Source organism: Myotis nattereri (genome assembly GCF_964212035.1).
Source record: "Myotis nattereri genome assembly, chromosome: 21".
Classification (NCBI taxonomy): Eukaryota; Metazoa; Chordata; class Mammalia; order Chiroptera; family Vespertilionidae; genus Myotis; species Myotis nattereri.
Window position 1 is genome coordinate 900,164 of NC_138097.1, and position 21,442 is coordinate 921,605.

At 70.1% G+C, this 21,442-nt stretch overlaps 1 protein-coding gene across 1 annotated transcript; it reads left to right on the forward strand.

The window, feature by feature from the left end:
- The first annotated feature begins 14,228 nt into the window (after positions 1–14,228).
- On the forward strand, positions 14,229–17,934 carry TMED3 (transmembrane p24 trafficking protein 3). The gene is made up of 3 exons (XM_081114955.1): positions 14,229–14,487; positions 15,404–15,652; positions 17,303–17,934. Exons 1-3 carry the CDS (start codon positions 14,308–14,310, stop codon positions 17,534–17,536), a joined length of 663 nt encoding a protein of 220 aa, XP_080971081.1. The 5' UTR covers positions 14,229–14,307; the 3' UTR covers positions 17,537–17,934.
- Positions 17,935–21,442: the final 3,508 nt, after the last annotated feature.

Sequence of the window (21,442 nt, forward strand, 5' to 3'; positions counted from 1 at the left end):
GCGGGGGGGGGCACCTGCCAGGCCTTGGACACTGAGCTGTGAGGGGTCTCACCTGCCCCTTCGCTGTTCCTGCCACCGGGCGGCCCCGTGAGTCAGCAGCGGGTCCCTGGCATCCGGACGGCCGGCAGAGTGGGAGGAGCACGCAGCCACCGCGCACGCAGCCCACGGTGCCCGGCGCTGGGGCCACGCGCCAGGTCCCAGAGTTTGTGCTAAATTTTAGAACCCGGTGTGGTGTCTCGGTGAGCTCAGCCCTCCTTCCTCAGAGCGACATCCAGGCCTCACGGATCCACCTGCCCTTGTCTGCACCCCTCGTCCTCCCCGGCAGGCTGTGCGGCCGCCACGCCAGGGCCTGGGCCTTGACCTTGGGGCTGGAGCGCATAGGCGTGCTCCCGTGAGGCTGACTGTGCTCCCGTGAGGCTGACTGCGTGCTCCCGTGAGGCTGACTGCGCTCCCATGAGGCTGACTGTGCTCCCGTGAGGCTGACTGCGTGCTCCCGTGAGGCTGACTGCGCTCCCGTGAGGCTGACTGCGTGCTCCCGGGAGGGCTGACTGCGTGCTCCCGTGAGGCTGACTGTGCTCCCGTGAGGCTGACTGTGTGCTCCCGTGAGGGCTGTGTGCTCCCGTGAGGCTGACTGTGCTCCCGTGAGGCTGACTGTGCTCCCGTGAGGCTGACTGTGTGCTCCCGTGAGGGCTGTGTGCTCCCGTGAGGCTGACTGTGCTCCCGTGAGGCTGACTGTGCTCCCGTGAGGCTGACTGTGTGCTCCCGTGAGGCTGACTGTGCTCCCGTGAGGCTGACTGCGTGCTCCCGTGAGGCTGACTGTGCTCCCGTGAGGCTGACTGTGTGCTCCCGTGAGGGCTGTGTGCTCCCGGGAGGCTGACTGTGCTCCCGTGAGGCTGACTGTGCTCCCGTGAGGCTGACTGCGTGCTCCCGTGAGGCTGACTGTGCTCCCATGAGGCTGACTGTGCTCCCGTGAGGCTGACTGCATGCTCCCGGGAGGGCTGACTGCGTGCTCCCGTGAGGCTGACTGTGCTCCCGTGAGGCTGTGTGCTCCCGTGAGGGCTGACTGCGTGCTCCTGGGAGGCTGACTGCGTGCTCCCGTGAGGCTGACTGTGCTCCCGTGAGGCTGACTGTGTGCTCCCGTGAGGTCTGTGTGCTCCCGGGAGGCTGACTGTGCTCCCGTGAGGCTGACTGTGCTCCCGTGAGGCTGACTGCGTGCTCCCGGGAGGGCTGACTGCGTGCTCCCGTGAGGCTGACTGTGCTCCCGTGAGGCTGTGTGCTCCCGTGAGGGCTGACTGTGTGCTCCTGGGAGGCTGACTGCGTGCTCCCGGGAGGGCTGACTGCGTGCTCCCGTGAGGCTGACTGTGCTCCCGTGAGGCTGACTGTGTGCTCCCGTGAGGTCTGTGTGCTCCCGGGAGGCTGACTGTGCTCCCGTGAGGCTGACTGTGCTCCCGTGAGGCTGTGTGCTCCCGTGAGGGCTGACTGTGTGCTCCCGGGAGGCTGACTGTGCTCCCGGGAGGGCTAACTGTGTGCTCCTGGGGCGGGGCAGGGCGGGGCCCGCTCTTCACTGGGAACCTGTCTGCTGTCAGGACTTCGCATCGGGAGCAGGGTCCCCCTCACGGCTCTGGGGCCCCCGGGGCCCTGCCTGTGGCTTCAGGAGACCAGCTGCTCCCCGAGGGCAGAGCACGGAGTCCCTGGGAGTCAGACAGGGGATTCCTGAGCACCTACTGTGTGTGAGGCCTGTGGGCGCAGAGCTGCCTGTTGACAGCAGGGCTTAGAAATTAGGAGTTGCCGCCGGCCGGCGTGGCTCAGTGGCTGAGCATCGACCTAGAAACCAGGAGGTCAGGGTTCGAGTCCCGGTCAGGACACAAGCCCAGGTTGCAGGCTCATCCCAGTGTGGGGCGTGCAGGAGGCGGCCGATCCAGGATTCTCTCTCATCATGGATGTCTCTCTCTCTTTGTCCCTCTCCCCTCCTCTCTGAAATGAGTAAAAATATATTAAAAAATAGAAATTAGGAGTTGCCACTCACTAGGGGCTGTGAAATCAGCTAGTGGCTCATGAGCTGCATTTAAGGAAACCAGACAAGCTGGGAGGGCTCCGCCCACCTGAAGCCCCCGGGCGACGAGGCTTTGCATGAGGCCTCCTCCCTCCCCACGGGGCGGGGGGCAGGGGAGGGGCGCTCGGATGCAGGTGTTGGTGACAGGTGGGCACTGGCCTCCGGATCCTGTTGCCATGACGACGAGGCCTGGGGCCTGCCCGGGCTCAGGCTGATCAGCCTCTCCCAGCCGCGATGTGTGAGGGCGTCCAGGCCGGGACGGGGCCTCAGAGGAGGGTTGGGGGCATGTTGGGGGTCTGACCTCAGGGGCCACAGCCGTGCATGTGGTCTCCTGTCTGCATGTCGGCCCACAGCAGCCCGGGGCCACCCCTGCCTGCGACGCGGGTTTCGGGGAGTAAAGCGCGTTCGTCCCGGGCTCCTGGCCGAGGACTCGCAGGTTCTCCGCTGTGACCCGCGGGCGTGGGCTGGCGTGGCCTTGGCGCTGTCACAGGCCGGGGGGGGGGGGGGGGGACACAGGACGTCCCCGAGGGGTCAGCCAGGCCTCACGGAGCCCGAGTCTCCCCTCCCCATCCTTCCTCAGACCGACGCCCTCCCGCCCCGGGTGGGGCCACTCCCCCCCCCCCTCCGTGGTCTGGGAGGGAACTGCCCGCCCTGACACTGGGAACAGGCTGTGAGGCTGCGAGCCTTCCCTTCACCTCCTGCCTCCTGTTTGGGGACCGATGGGTGGGGGGAGGGGGGAGGGGGGAGGGGGGAGCGGGGGGGGGCCCTGGGGCAGCTCCGTCCGCTCTCAGGCCACCCTCCTGGCCTCCCGCTCACCACCACCCGCCGTGCCCCAGCGTGGGGCGGGGGGGGGGGGGGCGGCTTGTCCACGCGGAACGGGCCCCGAGGGAAGTTCTGTCTCATGGGCCTCGCTCCCCATAACCATGGCAACAACGCAAATGCGGGCTCAGGGCTGCTGCTGCCTCTGGCTTCACGGAGGCCGGTGGGGCCGGAGGCCTGGGAGGAGTGGGGCCGCGCAGCCCTGGCCCGTCGCTGTGACTTCAGCACCGAGCAGCTCCTCCAGCCTCAGTTTCCCCAACCGGGGCGTGGGGATGGGGCCGGGTGTCCGAGGGCGATCCCGCCGCGTCTCCGTGAGCGAGGAGCCTGTGCATTCGGGGGGCGGAGGGGAGTCCCGGCCCCTCAGCTGGGAGCTGGCTGCGCCCCAGGAGGTGGGAGGCAGGCCCCCTGCTGGGGGGGTTCGGGGGGGGGTCCCCACTGTGTGATGATCCGAAGGCTCCCTGATGGAGGCTCCCACCCTCCTCGCCCAAATCCAGATGCCTGACCCGGGGGGGCGGGGGGGGGGCGTGGGCAGCCCTGGGCGGGGAGCCCGCCTTCTCCCAGTTCCCAGCCGCCCGCCCGGGCCCCAGGGGGGAGCACGGGGCCTTCAGAACCGGAGGCTGTGGGGTTCGAGGGCTCTGGGGCTCGGCTTTCTCATCTGCCCGGCGGGGAGGGGCGTGTCTCCTCGTGGGGCGATGGGCGAAGACGACCCACGGTGACCCCAGGGGGTGCGAGGAGACCGGACGGGCTCCCTCCCTCCTCGGGGCCTGAGGCTGTGCGCACCCCTCTGAGCCTCGGTTCCCCAGCGAAGGAACCTCACAGGGGCTGCGGGGCTCCGTGGGTGCTGCCCCAACGCACCTGGCGGTGCTCGAGGTGCTGGTAGGTCGTGTGGCCGTGGGCAGAGGTAGGGCGTCCCGTCACCTGTGCTCTGCAGGGTCCTGTGCAATCGGGGCCGTGGGCTGTAGGCCGTGGGCTGACTCTGGGCCATGGGCTGTGGGCTGTGGGCTATGGGCTGACAGTGGGCCATGGGCTGTGGGCTGACTGTGGGCTGTAGGCCGTGGGCTGACTCTGGGCCGTGGGCTGTGGGCTGTGGGCTATGGGCTGACTGTGGGCCATGGGCTGTGGGCTGACTGTGGGCCGTGGGCCGTGGGCTGTGGGCCGTGGGCTGACTGTGGGCCGTGGGCTGACTGTGGGCCGTGGGCCGACTGTGGGCCGTGGGCCGTGGGCCGACTGTGGGCCGTGGGCCGTGGGCCGTGGGCTGTGGGCTGACTGTGGGCCATGGGCTGACTGTGGGCTGTGGGCCGTGGGCTGTGGGCCGTGGGCTGTGGGCTGACTGTGGGCCGTGGGCCGTGGGCTGTGGGCTGACTGTGGGCTGTGGGCCGTGGGCTGTGGGCCGTGGGCTGTGGGCCGTGGGCTGACTGTGGGCCGTGGGCCGTGGGCTGTGGGCTGACTGTGGGCTGTGGGCCGTGGGCTGTGGGCCGTGGGCTGTGGGCCGTGGGCTGACTGTGGGCCGTGGGCCGTGGGCTGTGGGCTGACTGTGGGCCGTGGGCCGTGGGCTGTGGGCCGTGGGCTGTGGGCTGACTGTGGGCCGTGGGCTGTGGGCTGTGGGCTGACTGTGGGCGGCACACACAGCACAGAGGCCGCGGCTCATTCAGCTGAGCCGCCGCCGCCACCGTCTGTTGTGAGACACCCACAGGCCCAGGCCCTGTCCAAGCAGAGTTACTGTTCACCTCAGTGATGGCCCCGCCGGTGCGGCTCAGTGGGCAGTGTCGGCTCCGCACACTGGAGGGTCCCGGGTTCGAGTCAGGGGCACGGACCTCGGGTGCAGGCTCCCTGGCCCTGGCTGGGGCGCGTGCTGGAGGCAACCAGTGGATGTGTCTCATATCAGTGTCTCTCTGTCTCTCCCCCTCCCTCCCACTCTGTCTAAAAATCAATGGAAAAATATCATCGCGTGAGGATTCACAAAAAATAAAAAAATAAAGACGGCCCTCATTAAAATTACTAGTACGTTCTCTTTTTAAAAAATCTCAATTACAGTAGCTCTCACAGGGGACTCACGATGTGCCCGGTGTTGTCCTAAGTGCTTCATAGGCATTAATTCGCATCACGGCCTTCGACACGCCACGGCCTACGGACACGCCACGGCCTACGGACATGCCACGGCCTTTGACATGCCACAGCCTACGGACACGCCACGCCTGCGGACACGCCACGGCCTATGGACACGCCATGGCCTTTGACATGCCACAGCCTACGGACACACCACGCCTACGGACACGCCACGCCTGCGGACACGCCACGGCCTACGGACACACCACGCCTACGGACACGCCACGCCTGCGGACACGCCACGCCTGCGGACACGCCACGCCTGTAGAGAAGGTGCTGGAGTCCCCTGGCTTTGCAGGCAGGAGACGGGTCTGGTTGGAGCCTGAGGGCAGCGGGACCTGGGGGAGTCCCCAGGGGAGTCCCTGAGGCCAGGGCGGGTGCACGCGGGTTAAGCCCGTCACCCAGCGCCACCTGCTCCTCGGTGCCCTCTGACCCGAGCAACTGCTGCCCGAGGTGCCCCGTCCTGTCCGACGGGGCGAGGCCACCACGGACCCCCCTGCCCTGGATTTCACCCCATCGGTTTCCCACCCCAGGCCCCCAGCTGTGACCCTCCCGGGAGAGGAGTCCTCAGTGACAGGAAGTCAGCCCTCAGCACCCGCTGCCTGTGCCGTCCGGGGGGCGGGGCACCTCCAGCCACGACCCTCCCTCGCCCTGCTGTGCCCGGCCAGCACCCCCATCTGGGTGCCCCCGGGAGGTGGCGGAGGGAACCCCGCCCGAGGGGGCTCTGCTGTCCCAGGCCCAGTGTCAGCGACGGGAAGCCTCAGTCACCCCTTCTCTGCCCGAGCGCTCACTCCTCACTCCTCGGGGCGTGACGGCTTCCAGCGAGGCCTGGGGGATGGACACGCACAGGCTCGGACACATGGGGGGAGGGGCGGGGAGGCCCGTGGTGCTGTACCCCTCGGAGGGAGGGACGGAGGGACAGCAGGACGGCTGGGCTCCGGTGGCCCCGACAGCCCCCGATGCAGGCCCAGGGCTCTCCCAGAGGTGACTCGCCGCGGCCGCGCCTCCGTCACCCGTTCGCAGAGTCACCGAGCCCCGCGCTGGGCCCTCAGCCGTGAGATGGGATCATGGTGCCGCCCGCTGCCTCCGGTGTGAGGGCGAGTCCACGCGAGCGCAGGCGGTAAACCCTACGCCCACCCGGGGACACGGGCTCTGCTCCTGGTGCTGAGCCAGGCGCTTGGGGCAGACTGCCCCCCCCCCCACCGTGGCGGGGTCGCTCTCCGGGGGGCGGGGGACGCCCTCGGGCCTGAAGAGGGAGGTTGAGGTGCGTGGAGGTGCTTCTGAAATTCTGGGGTAAAGAGCCGCTGCCCCCCAGGCCTCCCCCGGAACACGTGACAGAACGTAGAGGTGCCCTTGCCCAGCCCGCTCAGTGGTTAGGGCACCGGCCGCGGACTGGACTGGAGAGTCTTGGGTTCGATTCCCAAGAGGGCACCTAGGCTGCAGGTCCAATCCCGGCGTCTGGGAGGCATCCCCCCCCACCCCCCAATCTGTGTGAGCTCCGGGTCCCATGGCACCTGGACCTGCCCGCTCGTCCCTCCTGCCCCTGCCCCTGGGCCCCGGGGGAGGGGCCGCTGGCTCCCCGCCCGCACGTGCGCCGTGTCCTGTGCTTCTGCTCCCGGCACAGGCCTGGCCCTGAGCGACAGGTGAGTGAGCGGGTCCGGGTGCGAGGCCGCGAGGAGAGGGTGGGGGCCCTGGGTGCTCGGGGCAGCGGCACCGCGGAGCCCGCCTGGGCCAGGGGCTGTCAGACTCCGTTCCCACGGCCTTTCACGTGGGAGCCGGGGGGAGCACAGCCCTGTCCCCGAGTCCCGTCCCCCAAGCTCCCATGAAACCCAGCGTCGCCTCGGGGAGGCGGGTTCTCGCCTTTGGGACCGGAGGGGGGAGACGGAAGGTTGTAGGAGGAAGACACTCGCTCAGGACACTGCCTCAGTTTCCCCGTCCATCACCAGGGGGACGAGTTCGCTGGCCCACCCAGTGCCAGGGGCTCGGGTTTCGTCTCACTGACGTGTGGCAGCAGTGCCCCCTGGTGGCGAGGAGGGGCCGTGGCAGCGGAGAGGAGCCTGGGAGGTGGGTGTCCGCAGGGGGAGGCAGGGGAGGCTGGGCAGGTGACCCGCCTCTGGATACAGGGGTGAGGCGGCAGGTGAGAACCCCCCCCGCCCCCCGTGCTGCCACGGCCCCTGCGGTCTTGGCCAGCCTTCCCGTTCTGGGTCTCAGCTTCCCCCTGGGCAGCCCAAGGGGGTGTGTGCTGTCCCCGTTCCTAACGTGGCAGCCGTGGCTGTGGCCGTGGCCGTGGCAGGCAGGGGCTTCGTCTCGGAGATGGGAAGAGCCGTGCGGGCACCCAGTGTGCGGGCGAGAGCTGTACCTGCTGCCTGGGAGGGGCTCCCATCGGGGCGACCAGGGCTCGGGGATCCCGGGAGCTTCCCCCTGGGCACGGGGCACGTTCGCAGTCACGCCTGGCACATGCGCCTGGCTGGCCGGGGACGTGGAGAATGACCGGGAAGCCACAGCACCCAGTGGAGGCCCAGGACCCAGGGATGCAGCCCAGTCCCCGTGGCCCCACTTGGCGGCTGACCTGTGGGCTCACCGATCTCCACCAGGTGGTGCTGGCTGGGCTCCCCAGCCCCTGGGCAGCTTCAAAGATGGGAGAAGGCCTGGCCGGTGTGGCTCAGGGTTGAGCATCGACCTAGGAACCAGGAGGTCAGGGTTCAATTCCTGGTCAGGGCACAGGCCCGGGTTGTGGGCTCCATCCCCGGTGTGGGGCGTGCAGGAGGCAGCCGATCAGTGATTCTCATCGATGTTTCTTTCTTTCTCTTCCTCTCCCTTCCTCTCTGACATCAATAAAAATATACTTTAAAAAAGGAAGATGGGGGTTGACAAGGTGAGACCTGGAGGGCGTAGGCCCTGGTCCAGCTCCTTCTAGGCCAGTGACGGCGAACCTATGACACGCGTGTCAGAGGTGACACGTGAACTCATTTTTTTGGTTGATTTTTGTTAAATGGCATTTAAATACATAAAATAAATATCAAAAATATAAGTCTTTGTTTTACTCTGGTTGCAAAGATCAAAAAATGTGTCTATGTGACACGGCCCCAGAGTTAAGTCAGGGTGTTTGAAACGCTGGCGCCGAGCTCAGAAGGTTCGCCGTCACTGCGAGTCCAGGCCTCAGCGATGGGCTGCCCCTCCCCCTGAAGCCCGTTTCTCTCAGGGCTGCTCCCCCAATGCGCCCCCTCTGGCTCCTGCAGGTCCCAAGGCGGGGGGGGGGGGGTGGAGGTGTTGGCGGTGGAGCGTCTCACCCTCGGTGGCCCTGGGACCTCGGACGTTCCCACGGGGGAACTGCGGACTCAGAGGCTCAGAGACGGTAAGCGACCGGCCCGGGACCCTAGACCTGGCCACGCTGGGGGTCCCCCTCCCGCCTTCCGCCAGCCCTGCTCAGCTTGGGGATGGACGGACGGACGGACGGACAGGGCGGGTCTGAGCGGCTCCGCCCGGCTGATCCCGGGTGTGGCTGTCAGTTCTCGTTACTAGAATCTCCCGCTGACGCTGAGGCTCCACCCGGGGTTCTCACTGCCTGGGGGTGACCGAGGGCTGGACCCGACACTCCCCAGACCACACCTGGCTTTGCCCCCCCCCACCCCCGGGTGGGGAGTCCCCCTGGCAGAAGTCCACACCTGCTCTCCGCTCCCCACCCGGGGCCTTCGCCCGCCCCGCCCGCCCCAGCAGCAGGCCACCCTCAGGTCGGGGCTAAAACACACAAAACGGCAGGTTTGTGAGCAGCTCTTCTCTGCAGGGGTTTCCCTGCGGCCCCCCTCCCGCCCCCCCGCAGGCCCCGAGGCTGCCCCGCCAGCTCTGTCCTGGGCCCCTGGACAAGGGGCGCTTCCGGGCCCAGCGCACGTGTCCGCGTTGGGGACGGAGAGCTCAGGCCGGTGGGGAGGTGTGTTTCTCCCCCTCCCTCTGCGCCGAGGCCGCTCCTGTGCCGGCTCCCGCCTCCCTCTGTCCCCTGAGGCCTGCCGGTCGGAGCCACATCCCACTGGGTCTGGGCACCCAGGCGCTTCTCCACCGTTTGTCCGTTTGTCTCCCCCTCATTCCGTGGCGATTGCTCCGTGTCCCAGGCCCTCGGCCCGGCCCTCGGCTGCGGCTCCGTGTCCCAGGACGGCCGGCCAGAGGGAGAGGGTCGCTGAAGGAGGGACACAGGAGCCCAAAAGGGGTGAAGAACTATGCATTTATTAGGCCATCTGGGTACCTGATGGCTGAGCCCCAAAACGGCGCCAGCCTCCAAAGACGTTTAAAGGCCTCTCGGGGGCTTTTTTCTGGGCGGAGAGCCCTCTGTGCAGGTCCGGGTCCGGGAAAGCCGGAGGGAGAGAATGGCCTTAGCAGGTGGCGTGTGGTCTAAGTGAGGGCCGTGTCCGCTGTGCAGCGGCCTGAAGGTCAGCTCCCGGGGGAGGGGCATCGGTTTGACACCGATCAGACCTCGCAGGTGCCTTCAGAGACGGGCTGACGGCTTCAGGGCGGGCCTGGTGCGCGCCCCTTGTCTGCAGAACATGAGATGCAGGCGCCCCAGTGTCCTGAGCAGCCCGGGGGAGGCGGGAGAGGCGGGGGGCAGAGCCGGGCAGGGCCCTGCAGGAGAGGGGCCAGAGCAGACGCGCCCCCAGCGCATTCCTGAGCTCATTAGAGGGATGAAGGGAGCCCAGGCGGACGGAGAAGGCGGGGCCAGGCCATGGCCTGAGCACAGCGGGCAGGGCAGCTGCTCAGGAAGGGCTCCCCTCTGCCCCCCCCCCACCCCCCCGCCTGTCCCGGCTCAGTCCCTCCCAGGCCCTTCTCCCCCCAACCCCGGGCAGGTGCGCGGGGCGGGCTCCGGGCGGGCAGGCTGGGGGCACCGGCTGCTCTTGGGAACTGGCTCTCGGGCTCCGGGCGGGGCGGGCGGGGCGGAACCAGTGAGCCGGCAGGAGAGGATTAGGTGGGAGCCAGCGGACATGCCAGCCGCCTGGCCAGACAAGGAAGGGTGGGGTTTCCTGGCCCCGGGGTCAGCCAGGCTGTGGACGTGCCCAGGCAGCGGTGGGAGTCGGGGGGCCAGGAGGGGGGCGGGCGGGGCCAGCATCTCCGTGTGAATCTGCCTTCCCTCCTTGAGGCCGGTGGTACCTCAGTTGCTTCCCTCTTCCCTGCTCCTGGACGGAGGTCAGGGGTCACCTCTCCGTCCCCCCAGAGGGTGCCAGGGGCCCCCCAGGATCAGCCAGGCCGGCTCATCTCCTTGGGCGCAGACACGGACCCCCGCCCAGCGTCCAGAGCCCCCGTTTTAACCTCCCAGCAGCCCTGGGGGGCTGTGTGCGCCCTCCTGTTGTTTAGGGGACACGGCAGGGACCCGGGCCCGAGCCCCCAGGCGCTGGTGTGGGACTGGAACCCATGCGCATGAGCCCTTCCAGCCTTTTCTCACCGGACTGGCGATCCTGGGAGTTGGGGGACCGAGGCTCAGAGAGGTTCAGTGAGCCCCCAAGTCACACAGCCCGGCGGTGGGCGCCTCAGGGGGACCCATTCCTGAGCTGGGGGGGTCTTTGGTTTCATCCCAACGGGGGTCGTGTTAGGGTGCCCACAGCTGAGGCCCCGCCCGCAGGCTTGGGGTCCACAGGCCCTGTCGTCGGGGTGGAAGGTCCGCGGTCACGGAGGCCTGGGCGCACGAGGGCCTCTCACCGGCTCCGCCCCAGCCGCCGGCTCAGTGGGCGCCCCCCCTGGGGACCGGCTGCGGCCGCCCCCAGCACCTCTGCCCGCCCACTCCCGGGGCGGGACTCGGGGGACGTTATGAATGGGGGCGGCCTGGGCGCCAGCAGAGCCGGGAGCAGAATGTCCAGCCTCAGCCCCAGGAGCTCTGGGTAACGACTGCTCGTTCTGGTATATTTATTCATTTTATAATTTACACTTAAAATTTTAATTTTTAAAAAAATGCAGAGTCCACGACTTCCCACAGCTACTCAGGGCTGCATGCCTCAGTCTGTGTGTGCAGGAGCCGAACTGCTCCACGGAGACTTGGGGGGAGGGGAGGGGGTTGCAGGCCTTGGGGGAGGGGAGGGGGTTGCAGGCCTTGGGGGAGGGGAGGGGGTGCAGTGATGGTGGGCGGACACTTGCCTGAATCGGATGCCGTTTTCTTGGTTCTGCGAAGGTTCGTCAGCGCCTCCCGCCAGCCACGTCCCCTTATCACTTCTCCAGCCGGCTGTGCCCGAGTGCTGGACGGAGAACTGATAAGGGCAGGTGACTGCGCTCAGCCCCCGCCCGAGGCACCTGCATCGTGGGGAGACCCGGCGCCTGCTCTGGACTCGAGGGGGAGGCCCTGCAGTCGGGGGGCCTTGCCTGCGCCCCCAGAGGGAATGTGGGAGCCACCTTGGGGGTCGGGGGGCCCTGCCTGCGCCCCCAGCGAGGAGGTGGGGCCATCTTGGGGCCCTGTGCTCAGGGGTCTTCACTCTGCTTATGTAGAAATCTCTGTGCGACGGGGTTCGGGGTCCCCCAGGAGGACGAGTGGGGTGGCTGGGGCTAATCCTGAGGCTTCCTCATGGCAGCCGGAGGGGTCCAGAGGCTGAGGGCTGAGGGGGTTCGGGCGATCAATCTCATTAAAAAAAAGCAGGACTCGCCCTCGGATCCGAGCCGACAGTTCCATCCCAGACACTGTCCTCAGCCAGTGACAGACGGACGCACTGAGCTCAGGCCATGGGGGCCACAGGGGCCACGGGGGCGTCCGTGCATCCGGCCGCCGGTCCTTCCCTGTGAGCCACGTGCTGAGCCCCGGGTGTGGCTCCGTGGGTAGAGCATCGGCCTGAGGACCGAAGGGTCCGGGTTCGATTCTGGTCGAGGGCATGAGCCTCGGTGGCAGCTCGGTGGGTCCCCGGCCCGTCCGGGTTCGGGTGTGGGACAGAGGCAGCCACTTCCTCTCCCTCAAAAACTCCACAGGCCGGTCCTTGGCGAGGACTGAAAACACAGATCTACGATGGTGAGGAGCGGGGCTCCCAGTGGCTTAGAACCTCCTCAGTCCACTCCCGACCCGTCCTGTCCCGGCCACACCCGCAGGTCCCCCCGCAGCTCCCAGCTGGGCAGGGGGGGGTCCCCAGAGCTCGCATCGCGGGCGACAGTCTAGACCGCGGGCCGCAAGGGAACGGGACTCTGCACGCGCTGCTCCCAGCAGACGGGGTGCCTGGCAGGTGGCACCCCACTTCACAGAGCGCCACAGGCCCAGGGGGCGACCTTGTCACCCACAGAACACCCCCGGCCCCTCGGCCGTCGGGGAGGCCCTCGCAGGCCACACACGTCATCGGTGTGAGAGTCGGCCTGTCTGTCCGTCAGACACGTGGGTGCCTCACCCCAGGACCTGGGCAGGGCCGCACCCCAACTCCCCGGGGCTGTTAGGGTCACGCCCGTTGTGGATGAGGACACTGAGCCCCGAGCAGGTCACGGCCGAGGACGCACAGCTGGGCCGGGAGGACCGAGCCCCCCTCCTGGAGCCGCTCAGCCCGCAGGGCCCGCAGCCGGGGGGTGGGGGGGGGGCGCAGGCGTCACACACAGACCCCTCCAGACAGGCGGTCGGGGGGTCAGGCTCCTGCTGACACCCCAGGGCGAGGAGCACAGTTGGACGCTCCCCTCCCCACTCGCTGTGGCGCCCCGACTCTGTCGGCGACAGCCCTGCCCCCCCCCCAGGTGTCAGAGGCGCCCTCGGAGCAGGTGGGGAGGCCGCTGGTGCCCACGCCGACCCGTTGCGGCCTCGTGGTGACCCCCCCCCCGCGCCCCCTGTCTGCCGGCCGCTGCCTGACTGCGCCCCAAAGCGGGGCTGACAGCTCCCGGAAAGCCCTGCGGCAGCGGTTCCTGCGAGCGAGTCCGGGGCTTAAGGGACGCAGGCCGGTCTGGGGCAGCGGAGCTGCGGGGAGGGGAGGGGGGCCCGGCTTGGGGGGGCGGGCACGCGGCCCCAGATGGACGCCCGGAGGGGAGGCCTTCATCTCCACGGATGAGGAAGGGCCCAGCGTCTGGCAGAGGAGCCGGGGGCCCAGGAGCCGGAAATGCCGTCCCTGGAGGGGACCGAGGAGCGAGGGGCACAGCGCCCGGCCCCTCCCGCTCCCCCCTCAGCCTCAGGGGCCTGGGTGAGCCCCCTTTTCAGGCTGGAGGCAGCCCCCGCTCCGGCACCGCTCAGAGCCGCACGCCTTTCCCGACAGGAAACCAACGCTGACAGCGGCCCCTGTCCCCCCAGATCCCGGGCTCCTACACCCCGAGCGGGAAGGCTCCCCGCCCGGCCGCGCCCCGCCTCCCCCACCCCCCCGGGAACCGGCCGGGGCTGCCCACGCCGGGGAGGGAGCTTCGGGGCAGGTGGGCGCCGAGCAGACACCCCGCCCAGCGGCTCCGGCCGGTCGACCTGTGACCAGGCGGCCAGGGGTCCGGGCACAGGCCGGTGCGGGCTCATCCCGGGCGCGCGGCGGGCGGGAGGCGGACGCCCAGGATCCTCCCTCATCACTGGCGCTTCTCTCCCTCCGACGCCAATAAAGACGCTTTTTAAAATCCTGTTTTCAGTTCCTTTGGGCAAATCCACAGACGTGGGCCACCGGGTCCTGCACTGGTTCTGGCTCTGGTTCCGAGGGACTCCGCGTCCTTCAGCGGCGCGGCCGCCCGTCTACAGTGGCTCCCACGGGGCGCACGGCGCCATTCACTCCGGGCGGACCGACACCCGCGCGCCCGTGGCTCCCGCCGCCGCCGGGGGGTGGGGGTGCGGGGGCTGCAGGTGACTCGCGCTCCTGCGGGGACGGGACGCGGGAAGGCCCAGCGCAGCCCCAGGAGGAGGGGCGAGTCCTCTGGGAACCCGACACGAGCGGCAAGAGGCGGCGGAGCGAAGGGTCGATGCGCTCAGTGCGGCGGGGGTGGGGGGGGGGCACCCCGACCCGGGCCGGTCCGGAGTCTGTCCTTCCCCGCGCGGCCCGATGATACCCGTCCCTGGGGGGGCGGGGGGCGCGGAGCCTCCTGCGCCCGGACCAGGCCGCACCCCTCCCCCGGGGCCGGGACTGTCCGTCTCCCTCCCGCTGCCCCCCCACCCCCCGCCTCTGGGCAGGGACTGGAGGGACCGGCACCCGCTGGTGGCCGAGGACGGGGGACCCGGGCGGCGCGCGGGGGAGGGAGCCGGAGGGGAGGGGAGGGAGCGGGCAGCCCCGGGCGCAGGTGACGGACGATCCGGGCAGCACGTGCCCGCGCTCCATCCCGGCGCCGCCCTCCCCCCACCGCCCCCACCCCCGCGCCTGCGCCCTGCGCTCCCGGAAGCGCCACGTCCGTGCGGCGCAGCCGCTGGTGTCGGTGTCGGTGTCTGTCGCGGACGGACCGCCATGGGCCGCGCAGCCCCGCGCCCCGCCGCCGCGCCGCCCCTGCTGCTCCTGCTGCCGCTGCTGCTGCTCCGGGCGGAGCGGGCGCGGGGCACCGAGCTCACCTTCGAGCTGCCGGACAGCGCCAGGCAGTGCTTCCACCAGGACGTGGAGCGGGGCGCCCGCTTCTCCCTGGACTTCCAGGTGGGCCCGCCCTCCGGTGCCGCCGGTGCGGGTGCGGTTGTGGTGGGGGTGGGGGTGGCCCGCACCCGGGCAGCTGGCGGGGCGCCCCCTCCGGCCGGCGGGACGCGCGCTGTGCGGGCCGCTGGGCGCTCCGTGCCATCCCGCGCGCCCGTCCGCGTGAGGCCGCCGTCAGGGGAGCGCAGGGGGCGAGACGGGGCGACAGGGTCTCCGCGCAGCCGGGCGCCCGTCCTAAGGGCGCGGGCAGGTCCAGGCGGGGGTACGGTGAGGAGGGGGGGCTGGAATGTCCCCAGAAAACCCTCGGCGCGTGGACACCTGCCGGCTGCGCTCGGGGAGGCGGCGGCCCAGCCCGGGCTGGAGGCTCACGCGGTGTCGGAGCCCCTGGCCGGCCACAGCCCTGCGGGCGATGCGCGCCTGGCGGCTGGGCCGCGGGCAGCCCGGACACAGGCACCCACGGGGGTCCCTGCGGCGGGAGAGGCCGAGGGGTCGCCCGGCTGTGGGTCCGGAGCCCGCGGGTTCCGGTTCCGGGCTGTGAGCACCGCCCCCGCCCGCAGCAGGAGGTCAGCGCCGCACGAGGTCCTGCGTCAGGGAGGGGACCTCCCGCTGGAAGCGGCGGCCTGGCCCGTCCTCTGCGGGGCCTTCGCGGGGCTCACAAGGCGTTTGAAGGGAAGGACCCCGGACCCTCCCCTCCCCGGTCCTGCGGGGCCGATCTCACCGACCGGACCTGCTCAGCCGGGACCGGGAGGGACCGGCTCATCCCGGGCGTCCCGAGCGAACCCCCGGAGCCGGGCCGGGGCCGAGCCTGTGCCTCCGGGGGTGGCGCGTCGGCCGGGCACCTGCTCCCGAGGGGGAGGGAGGAAAGGACGCGCCGGGCGGCCCCAGGGAGGCGGCCGGTGACCGCAGGCGGGTGTGTCGCCAGGTCATCAGCGGCGGCCACTACGACGTGGACTGCTACGTGCAGGACCCGCTGGGCAGCACCGTCTACAGCGAGACCAAGAAGCAGTACGACAGCTTCACCCACCGGGCGGCGCACGCGGGCGTCTACCAGTTCTGCTTCAGCAACGAGTTCTCCACCTTCTCCCACAAGGTCGTCTACTTCGACTTCCGAGTGGGCGATGAGCCCCCCATCCTCCCAGAAATGGGGGGCAAGGTCACAGCGCTCACCCAGGTGAGTGCGGTCCTGAGGCCGCCCCCCACCCCCGGCCTGTCCCCCCCTGGGTCAGGGAGCAGTCCCTGCCCACCTGGTCCCCGTCTGCGGCCTGTGTGGGCTCTGCCCGCCTTTCCCGTCGGCCCAGGGGCGCTGTGTCCTCCCGACCTTGCCCTCTGACCTTGCTCTCCGCTCTGAGCCGCACCCCTGCTGAGGGTACCCCCCCTCCCCCGCCCTCCCATCACCACGTCCCAGTGCCTGGCGGGTGCCCCTGCTCACAGGCTGTCTGCCTCGTAAGGACCAAAGTCCCGCTCTGGGTGGTGCGTTAGTTGGGGTAACACACGTGGCTCTCACATGTGAACCCCAAACCTCAGCGTCTCCACACGATAGGCATTTGTCTCCGCAGCAGTCGGAGGGGTGAGGGCGGGGAGCCCAGCTCCACGGAATGACCCGGAGTCCATGCCCAGAGTCCCACACATCCGCCCCCACCCTCAGCTGGGCGAGCCCGCGGCCCGTCTGGTGCACGGAGGGCCCGCAGGTGCAGCCCCGTGGGTGGTCACCTGGCAACAGCTCCACCCTCACTGGCTAGGGGGCCGGTGCCCACTTTGGAGAGAGATGGTCGTGTCAGCCGTGCCCCCAGGAGAACTGTGGTCCGACCCAGCCCCCCCCACCCCCCCCGCAGGCTCCCCTCCCCCAGGGCTGTTACTGGCCCCACCGCAGGACCTGGCTCGGACGGGTGGTCGGGGACTGAGTGATGCGCTTGGGGGCCTGCGAGACAGGCCTGACCCTGTGGCCGCACCTGCTCCGGGGCCAGGGCACCTGGGTCTCCTCGAGGCCGGACGCCCGCTGCCCTCAGGGGGCCGTGCGCCCGGCCCTGGCGGCTTCAGCTGGGGGCTCACAGGCGGGTGCCCCCTCCCCCGGCGGCTGGAGGCCAGTGGCGCTGGTCCAGTGCACGCCCTCCACGGTGGCTGCTCAGTGCACGGTAAGTGGGCTCCCCGCCTGCTCTCCGGTCCCCAGTGCGGTGCACAGGCCCAGGCAGAGGCCCCGTGGGCAGAGGCGCTGTGCCCGCAGGAGCCCTTGCACAACCTCTGCTCGAGGCTCCCGGGCGCTGATGAAACGGCGACGGTTTGGAAGGTGTCGTAACCCTCCGACCGCGGGCGGGAGGACGCCCCTAACGGGTGAATTCGGGCTGGAGAGACCCCGTGCCCTGATGGGTGTGACCCGACTCTTCTGGGTCCTTCGCGGGTCCCAGCCCCGCCTGCAGGGACGGGGGCCTGCAGGGCCCGGGCCAACGGGCGCCTGCGCCTGCCTTCCTTGCCGACCCTCCCTGGGCCGGTCATGGCAGTGCCTGGACAGGCCCCGGCCACGGCCCCGCAGGTTTAGTTGTGGCCGCTTTCCCGCTCCTGCCCAAGGCAGCCCCTCCCCGCCCGGGAACAGGGATGTGCCTTTGAGAGTCTGGACGGAATAGCTTAGAGACCAGGCTCAGGGCCTTGCGTTCCAGCCCCGCCCCTGCCACCCGCTCACGGTGCCTCTGGGCAAGTCCCTTCCGCTCCCAGGGCTCCGTCCCGCCGTGCGGAGGGTCAGGGACGCGGGACGTTCGGCTGGTCACGGGGCGATGACGCTCCTGTGTGCCGGCTCCAGGCGGCCACACGACCCTCTCCTCTCCCCCAGATGGAGTCCGCCTGCGTGACCATCCACGAGGCCCTGCGGACGGTGATCGACTCCCAGACGCACTACCGGCTCCGGGAGGCCCAGGACCGGGCGCGGGCCGAGGACCTGCACAGCCGGGTCTCGTACTGGTCTCTGGGCGAGACCGTCGCCCTGTGCGTGGTGGGCGTCAGCCAGGTGCTGCTGCTCAAGAGTTTCTTCACCGAGAAGCAGCCCGTCAGGGCGGCCCCCTCCTAGTAGGGGCGTCCTGGCCAGCCCCTCACCCCCGGACGGGGCAGCTCCGAGGCCGCAGGGCTGAGGGCTGTGGGCGCGACCCCGGGTGTGGCCGCCGGGCGCTCACCTCCCCTTCGGTCAGAGGCTTCACCCTTGTCCCCGGCCGCCGAGTGCGTGGAGCTCAGGACTGACAGCGTCCCCCTGCGCTGGGCGGGAGGCTGGACGGAGCGGCCTGCAGTCGGCCGGGGGTGGCTCCGTGCTCCCTGTGCCTGGTCCTCAGCCGGTGGAGAAGGAGGGAGGGCTCTGTCCAGGGACAGTGCCGCCCGCCCGCGCGCAGGAACAGAGCGGGGACTGGGTGCCGGTCGCTGTGCGTCCGCTAGGAGGGGGGACGTCGGCTAATAAAGACCAGCGTGAGCGCCGGGGACGTGTCCTTCTGTCGCACAGCCTGGGGGGGGGGGGGGCACATCTCTGCCTTCCTTTCGCGGATTTGACCCTCTGCTTCATCTAACCCAGCGGTCACCAACCTTTCGGACCTCACAGACCACTGGTTGGCGACCGCTGATCTGTCAACTCCCTCTGCGTATGTTTTTATTTTTATTGATTCCAGAGAGGAAGGGAGAGGGCGAGAGAGGAACATCAATGATGAGAGAATCACTGATCGGCTGCCTCCTGCACGCCCCCTCTTCCCCCGACTGGGGACCCAGCCCACAGCCTGGCAGGGGCGGGGCGGGCAGGCAGCGCTTTGACCCCCGGGAGTCAAACAAAGCTCAGGGTCTGCACGGACGGACGGAGGAGAAGTGGGCTGATGGCCACAGCGAGCACAGGCCAGTCGCCGTACTTCTCTCGGGACCACCTTGAGCCTGAGGAGGAAACGGACAGACGGACAGGCCCATCCGCCCAGCAGAGTCAGACACTGAGCTGCTGAGCGGGGCCGCGGGGCCGGCAGGCGCAGGCTCTGCCCCGAGACAGCCCCTCCGTGTGGCCACCGAGACCCCGCGCTGCGCCTGTGCCCACCGGGCGCGTACTCCGGCTTCGGGCTCCTGGGCACACAGGTGGTCTGAGGCCCTTCCTGCCTGAAGCGAGGCGACCTCTTAGGAGCTGCCGGGTACAGGCCCCGGCACACGCACACGCCTGCAGCCCCGGCACACGGACACGCCTGCAGCCCCGGCACACACACACACGCCTGCAGCCCCGGCACATGCACACGCCTGCAGCCCCGGCACACGCACACGCCTGCAGAGCACCGCCCACCCTTACACACTGGGCGGGCGGGAGGGAGGGAGGGGGGCACGTTCGGGGCCTTTGCTCTGTCCTCAGGAGATTCTCCCTCAGGAATGACGACTGACTTGACACTTTTGGGGGGATAAAGAGGTGAACCCCCCGTTATAAACATCCGCACACAGGCCAGCTGCCCAGGCCCCGGCCTCACTTTACCCCACGGAACCATCTGACCTGCGCAGCCCCAGCCGAGGCCGGGCAGGTGCTGGGTCAGCCTTACCGGGTCCCCCCAGGGGCGGCGTGGGAACTGCCAGGGCCTCAGGGGTCCCCCCTGGGGCGGTGTGTGAACTGCCAGGGCCTCAGGGGTCCCCCCTGGGGCGGCGTGTGAACTGCCAGGGCCTCAGGGGTCCCCCCTGGGGCGGCGTGGGAACTGCCAGGGCCTCGGGGTCCCCCCTGGGGCGGCGTGGGAACTGCCAGGGCCGCGGCGGCTCACGGCTCCGACGGGCGGCAGGGAGGGCCCGGGGTCTGGGGGCGCCCGTTTTCCCGGGTGGGGAACCAGGCCCCGTGCCCAGCCCGACTGCCCTCCGCACGTCTGGGACGACAGCGGGCGGACCTAGGAGTCCATTCCCTCCCACGTCCGTGCCTGGCATCCCTGCAGCGCCTCCCTGCACCCCGCCCCCCCCCCCACGGGGCTGAGGAAACCCCCTGTAACCGGCAGGTCCAGCCCACGGCCGGGGGGCAGGGCAGCCTTAGGGAGACGGCACCCCCAAAACCAGCTCGGAGGCCGCGGGCGTGATGTCCATGCCCATCGGGAGCCCACGGGCGTCCCAGCTGCAAACAGCCCCGTGAACAGGACCCAGTGCCCGCACCCCGGACACGCGCACCAACTCCTCCCATCGCGGGGCTCACCCCTCCGCGCGGGGGAGACGGTGCCGGCGGCTTCCCTCCTCCTCGGCAGGACGGCCTCGGCCCGGGAGCGCCGGAGGGGCCGCACACCCGCCTCCGCTCGCACCCGGTTCTGTTCTCTCCCGGGTCTGAGTGTTTGCTGTTTCCCCGCCTTTAGGGTCACGGGCTCTGGTTGGAGCCGCCCCAGGCGCTTCCCTCCGCCGCCACCGGGGGGCAGCACGCGGCAGCTGTTGGCGAGCGGGAGGGGGCGGCTGGCGGTCGGGACCTCAGCGGTGCCGGTGCCGGTGCCCGTGGGCTGAGCCAGGGCCGGGCGCACGGCCGCCCCGCCTCCAGGAGAGGAGCCCCGCGGACGGAGCGGAGGGCGCCGGGGTCCCGCCTCCAGGAGAGGAGCCCCGCGGACGGGAGCGGAGGGCGCCGGGGTCCCGCCTCCTGCAGCTTCAGCTCCGTGGCCGGGAGCCGCCCAGCAGAGGGCAGGGGGGTCCGGGCGCGGTGAGGAGGCGGGGCCCCCTTCCCGGGGGGGGGGGGGGCTCTGCACCCGGAGCGCCCGCCACCACCTGGGGCTTCTGTCCGCGCCCCTGGGCGTCGCCAGGTCTGTGCCCGGCACCGGCGCCCGGCGGTTCCCCAGACCCTTCGGCGAGGGGGGGGGGACAGGGATGCCCCACGGCTCCAGCCCGGCCCGCCCGCCCGCGGGGTGACACGCACTCCTGGGCCTGGTCCTCTCACGGCCTGAAAGGGCGCCAAGTCCGCCCAGACCCTCGGACGTGCCAAGGGCACAGCCACCGCGGCCGCCCTGTGCCCAGCGCCCGCCCGCCCGACGGGAGGCACAGTCCTGTCCTCAGTCCCCGCCGACAGAGCGATCCGCCGGCAGCAGGGCTCCCGCCCTCCTCGCCGCCCGGGACCGGGCTGAGTCCTTCCTGGGTCCGTGTGAAGGTCCCCGGACCGCGGGCAGCTCTCGCCCGGAGTCAGGCTGCGCCGGAGAGACGGACACCAAGGCCTCGCTGCCCGGCGGCTCCCACTCCCACTCGGAGCCGGGACGGAACGACCGTCCGGTGGGCACCCACCCCGGGGGCCCTGCGCTGGCCGGACTCCACCCCCCTTTCCCCTAGGGCAGCGGTTCTCAACCTGTGGGTCGCGACCCCTTTGGGGTGGAACGACCCTTTCACAGGGGTTGCCTAAGACCATCGGAAAACACACCTATCATTACATATCGTTTCTGTGATTGATCACTGTGTTTCATGATGTTCCATTTGTAACCATGAAATTGGGGGTCCCCACAGCATGGGGAGCCGTATGAAAGGGCCGCGGCGTGAGGAAGGTTGAGAACCGCTGCTCTAGGGCCTGACCGTCTGCCACAGGCCGGGCTGCGGAGCTGCATCCGCCGGGGCCGGGTGCTGGCTAGACCAGGCCACCCTCCCCCTGGGCGTGGTCTGTCCCCTGCTCCCCAGGGGTGTCGCGGAGAAAGGGCTTCCCCACCACCGTGCTCCCCTCCCTCCTTCCTCATCCCGGTTCGCTCCCAGCTCCTCCCCTTCCCTCCGAACATCTCCTGGGCTGAACCCGGCAGCTGTGTCCCCTCTGCGCCCCCTACAGGGCACAGGGCACAGGGCACACCCCGCTGGGCGGCTGTTGGGGAAAATGAAACAATTAGATCAGGTAGCGCAGGGGGCGGGCAGGAAAGCCGCACTCGCGGTGCAGATCTGCGTTTCCGGTTCCGCGATGCGCTCAGGGCGACAGGCCGGCCGGCAGCTCCGGAGCCGCAGGACGGACAGCGACTCCAGGACGGACAGGCTCTCCAGAGGCAGGGCCAGC

Excerpts from the sequence above, each read along its gene's own strand:
- TMED3 (XM_081114955.1), top strand. The coding sequence starts at position 14,308 with ATGGGCCGCGCAGCCCCGCGCCCCGCCGCCGCGCCGCCCCTGCTGCTC. Across the intron at positions 14,488-15,403 it reads GCTTCTCCCTGGACTTCCAG|GTCATCAGCGGCGGCCACTA; the intron begins GTGGGCCCGCCC and ends GTGTGTCGCCAG. Across the intron at positions 15,653-17,302 it reads AGGTCACAGCGCTCACCCAG|ATGGAGTCCGCCTGCGTGAC; the intron begins GTGAGTGCGGTC and ends CCTCTCCCCCAG.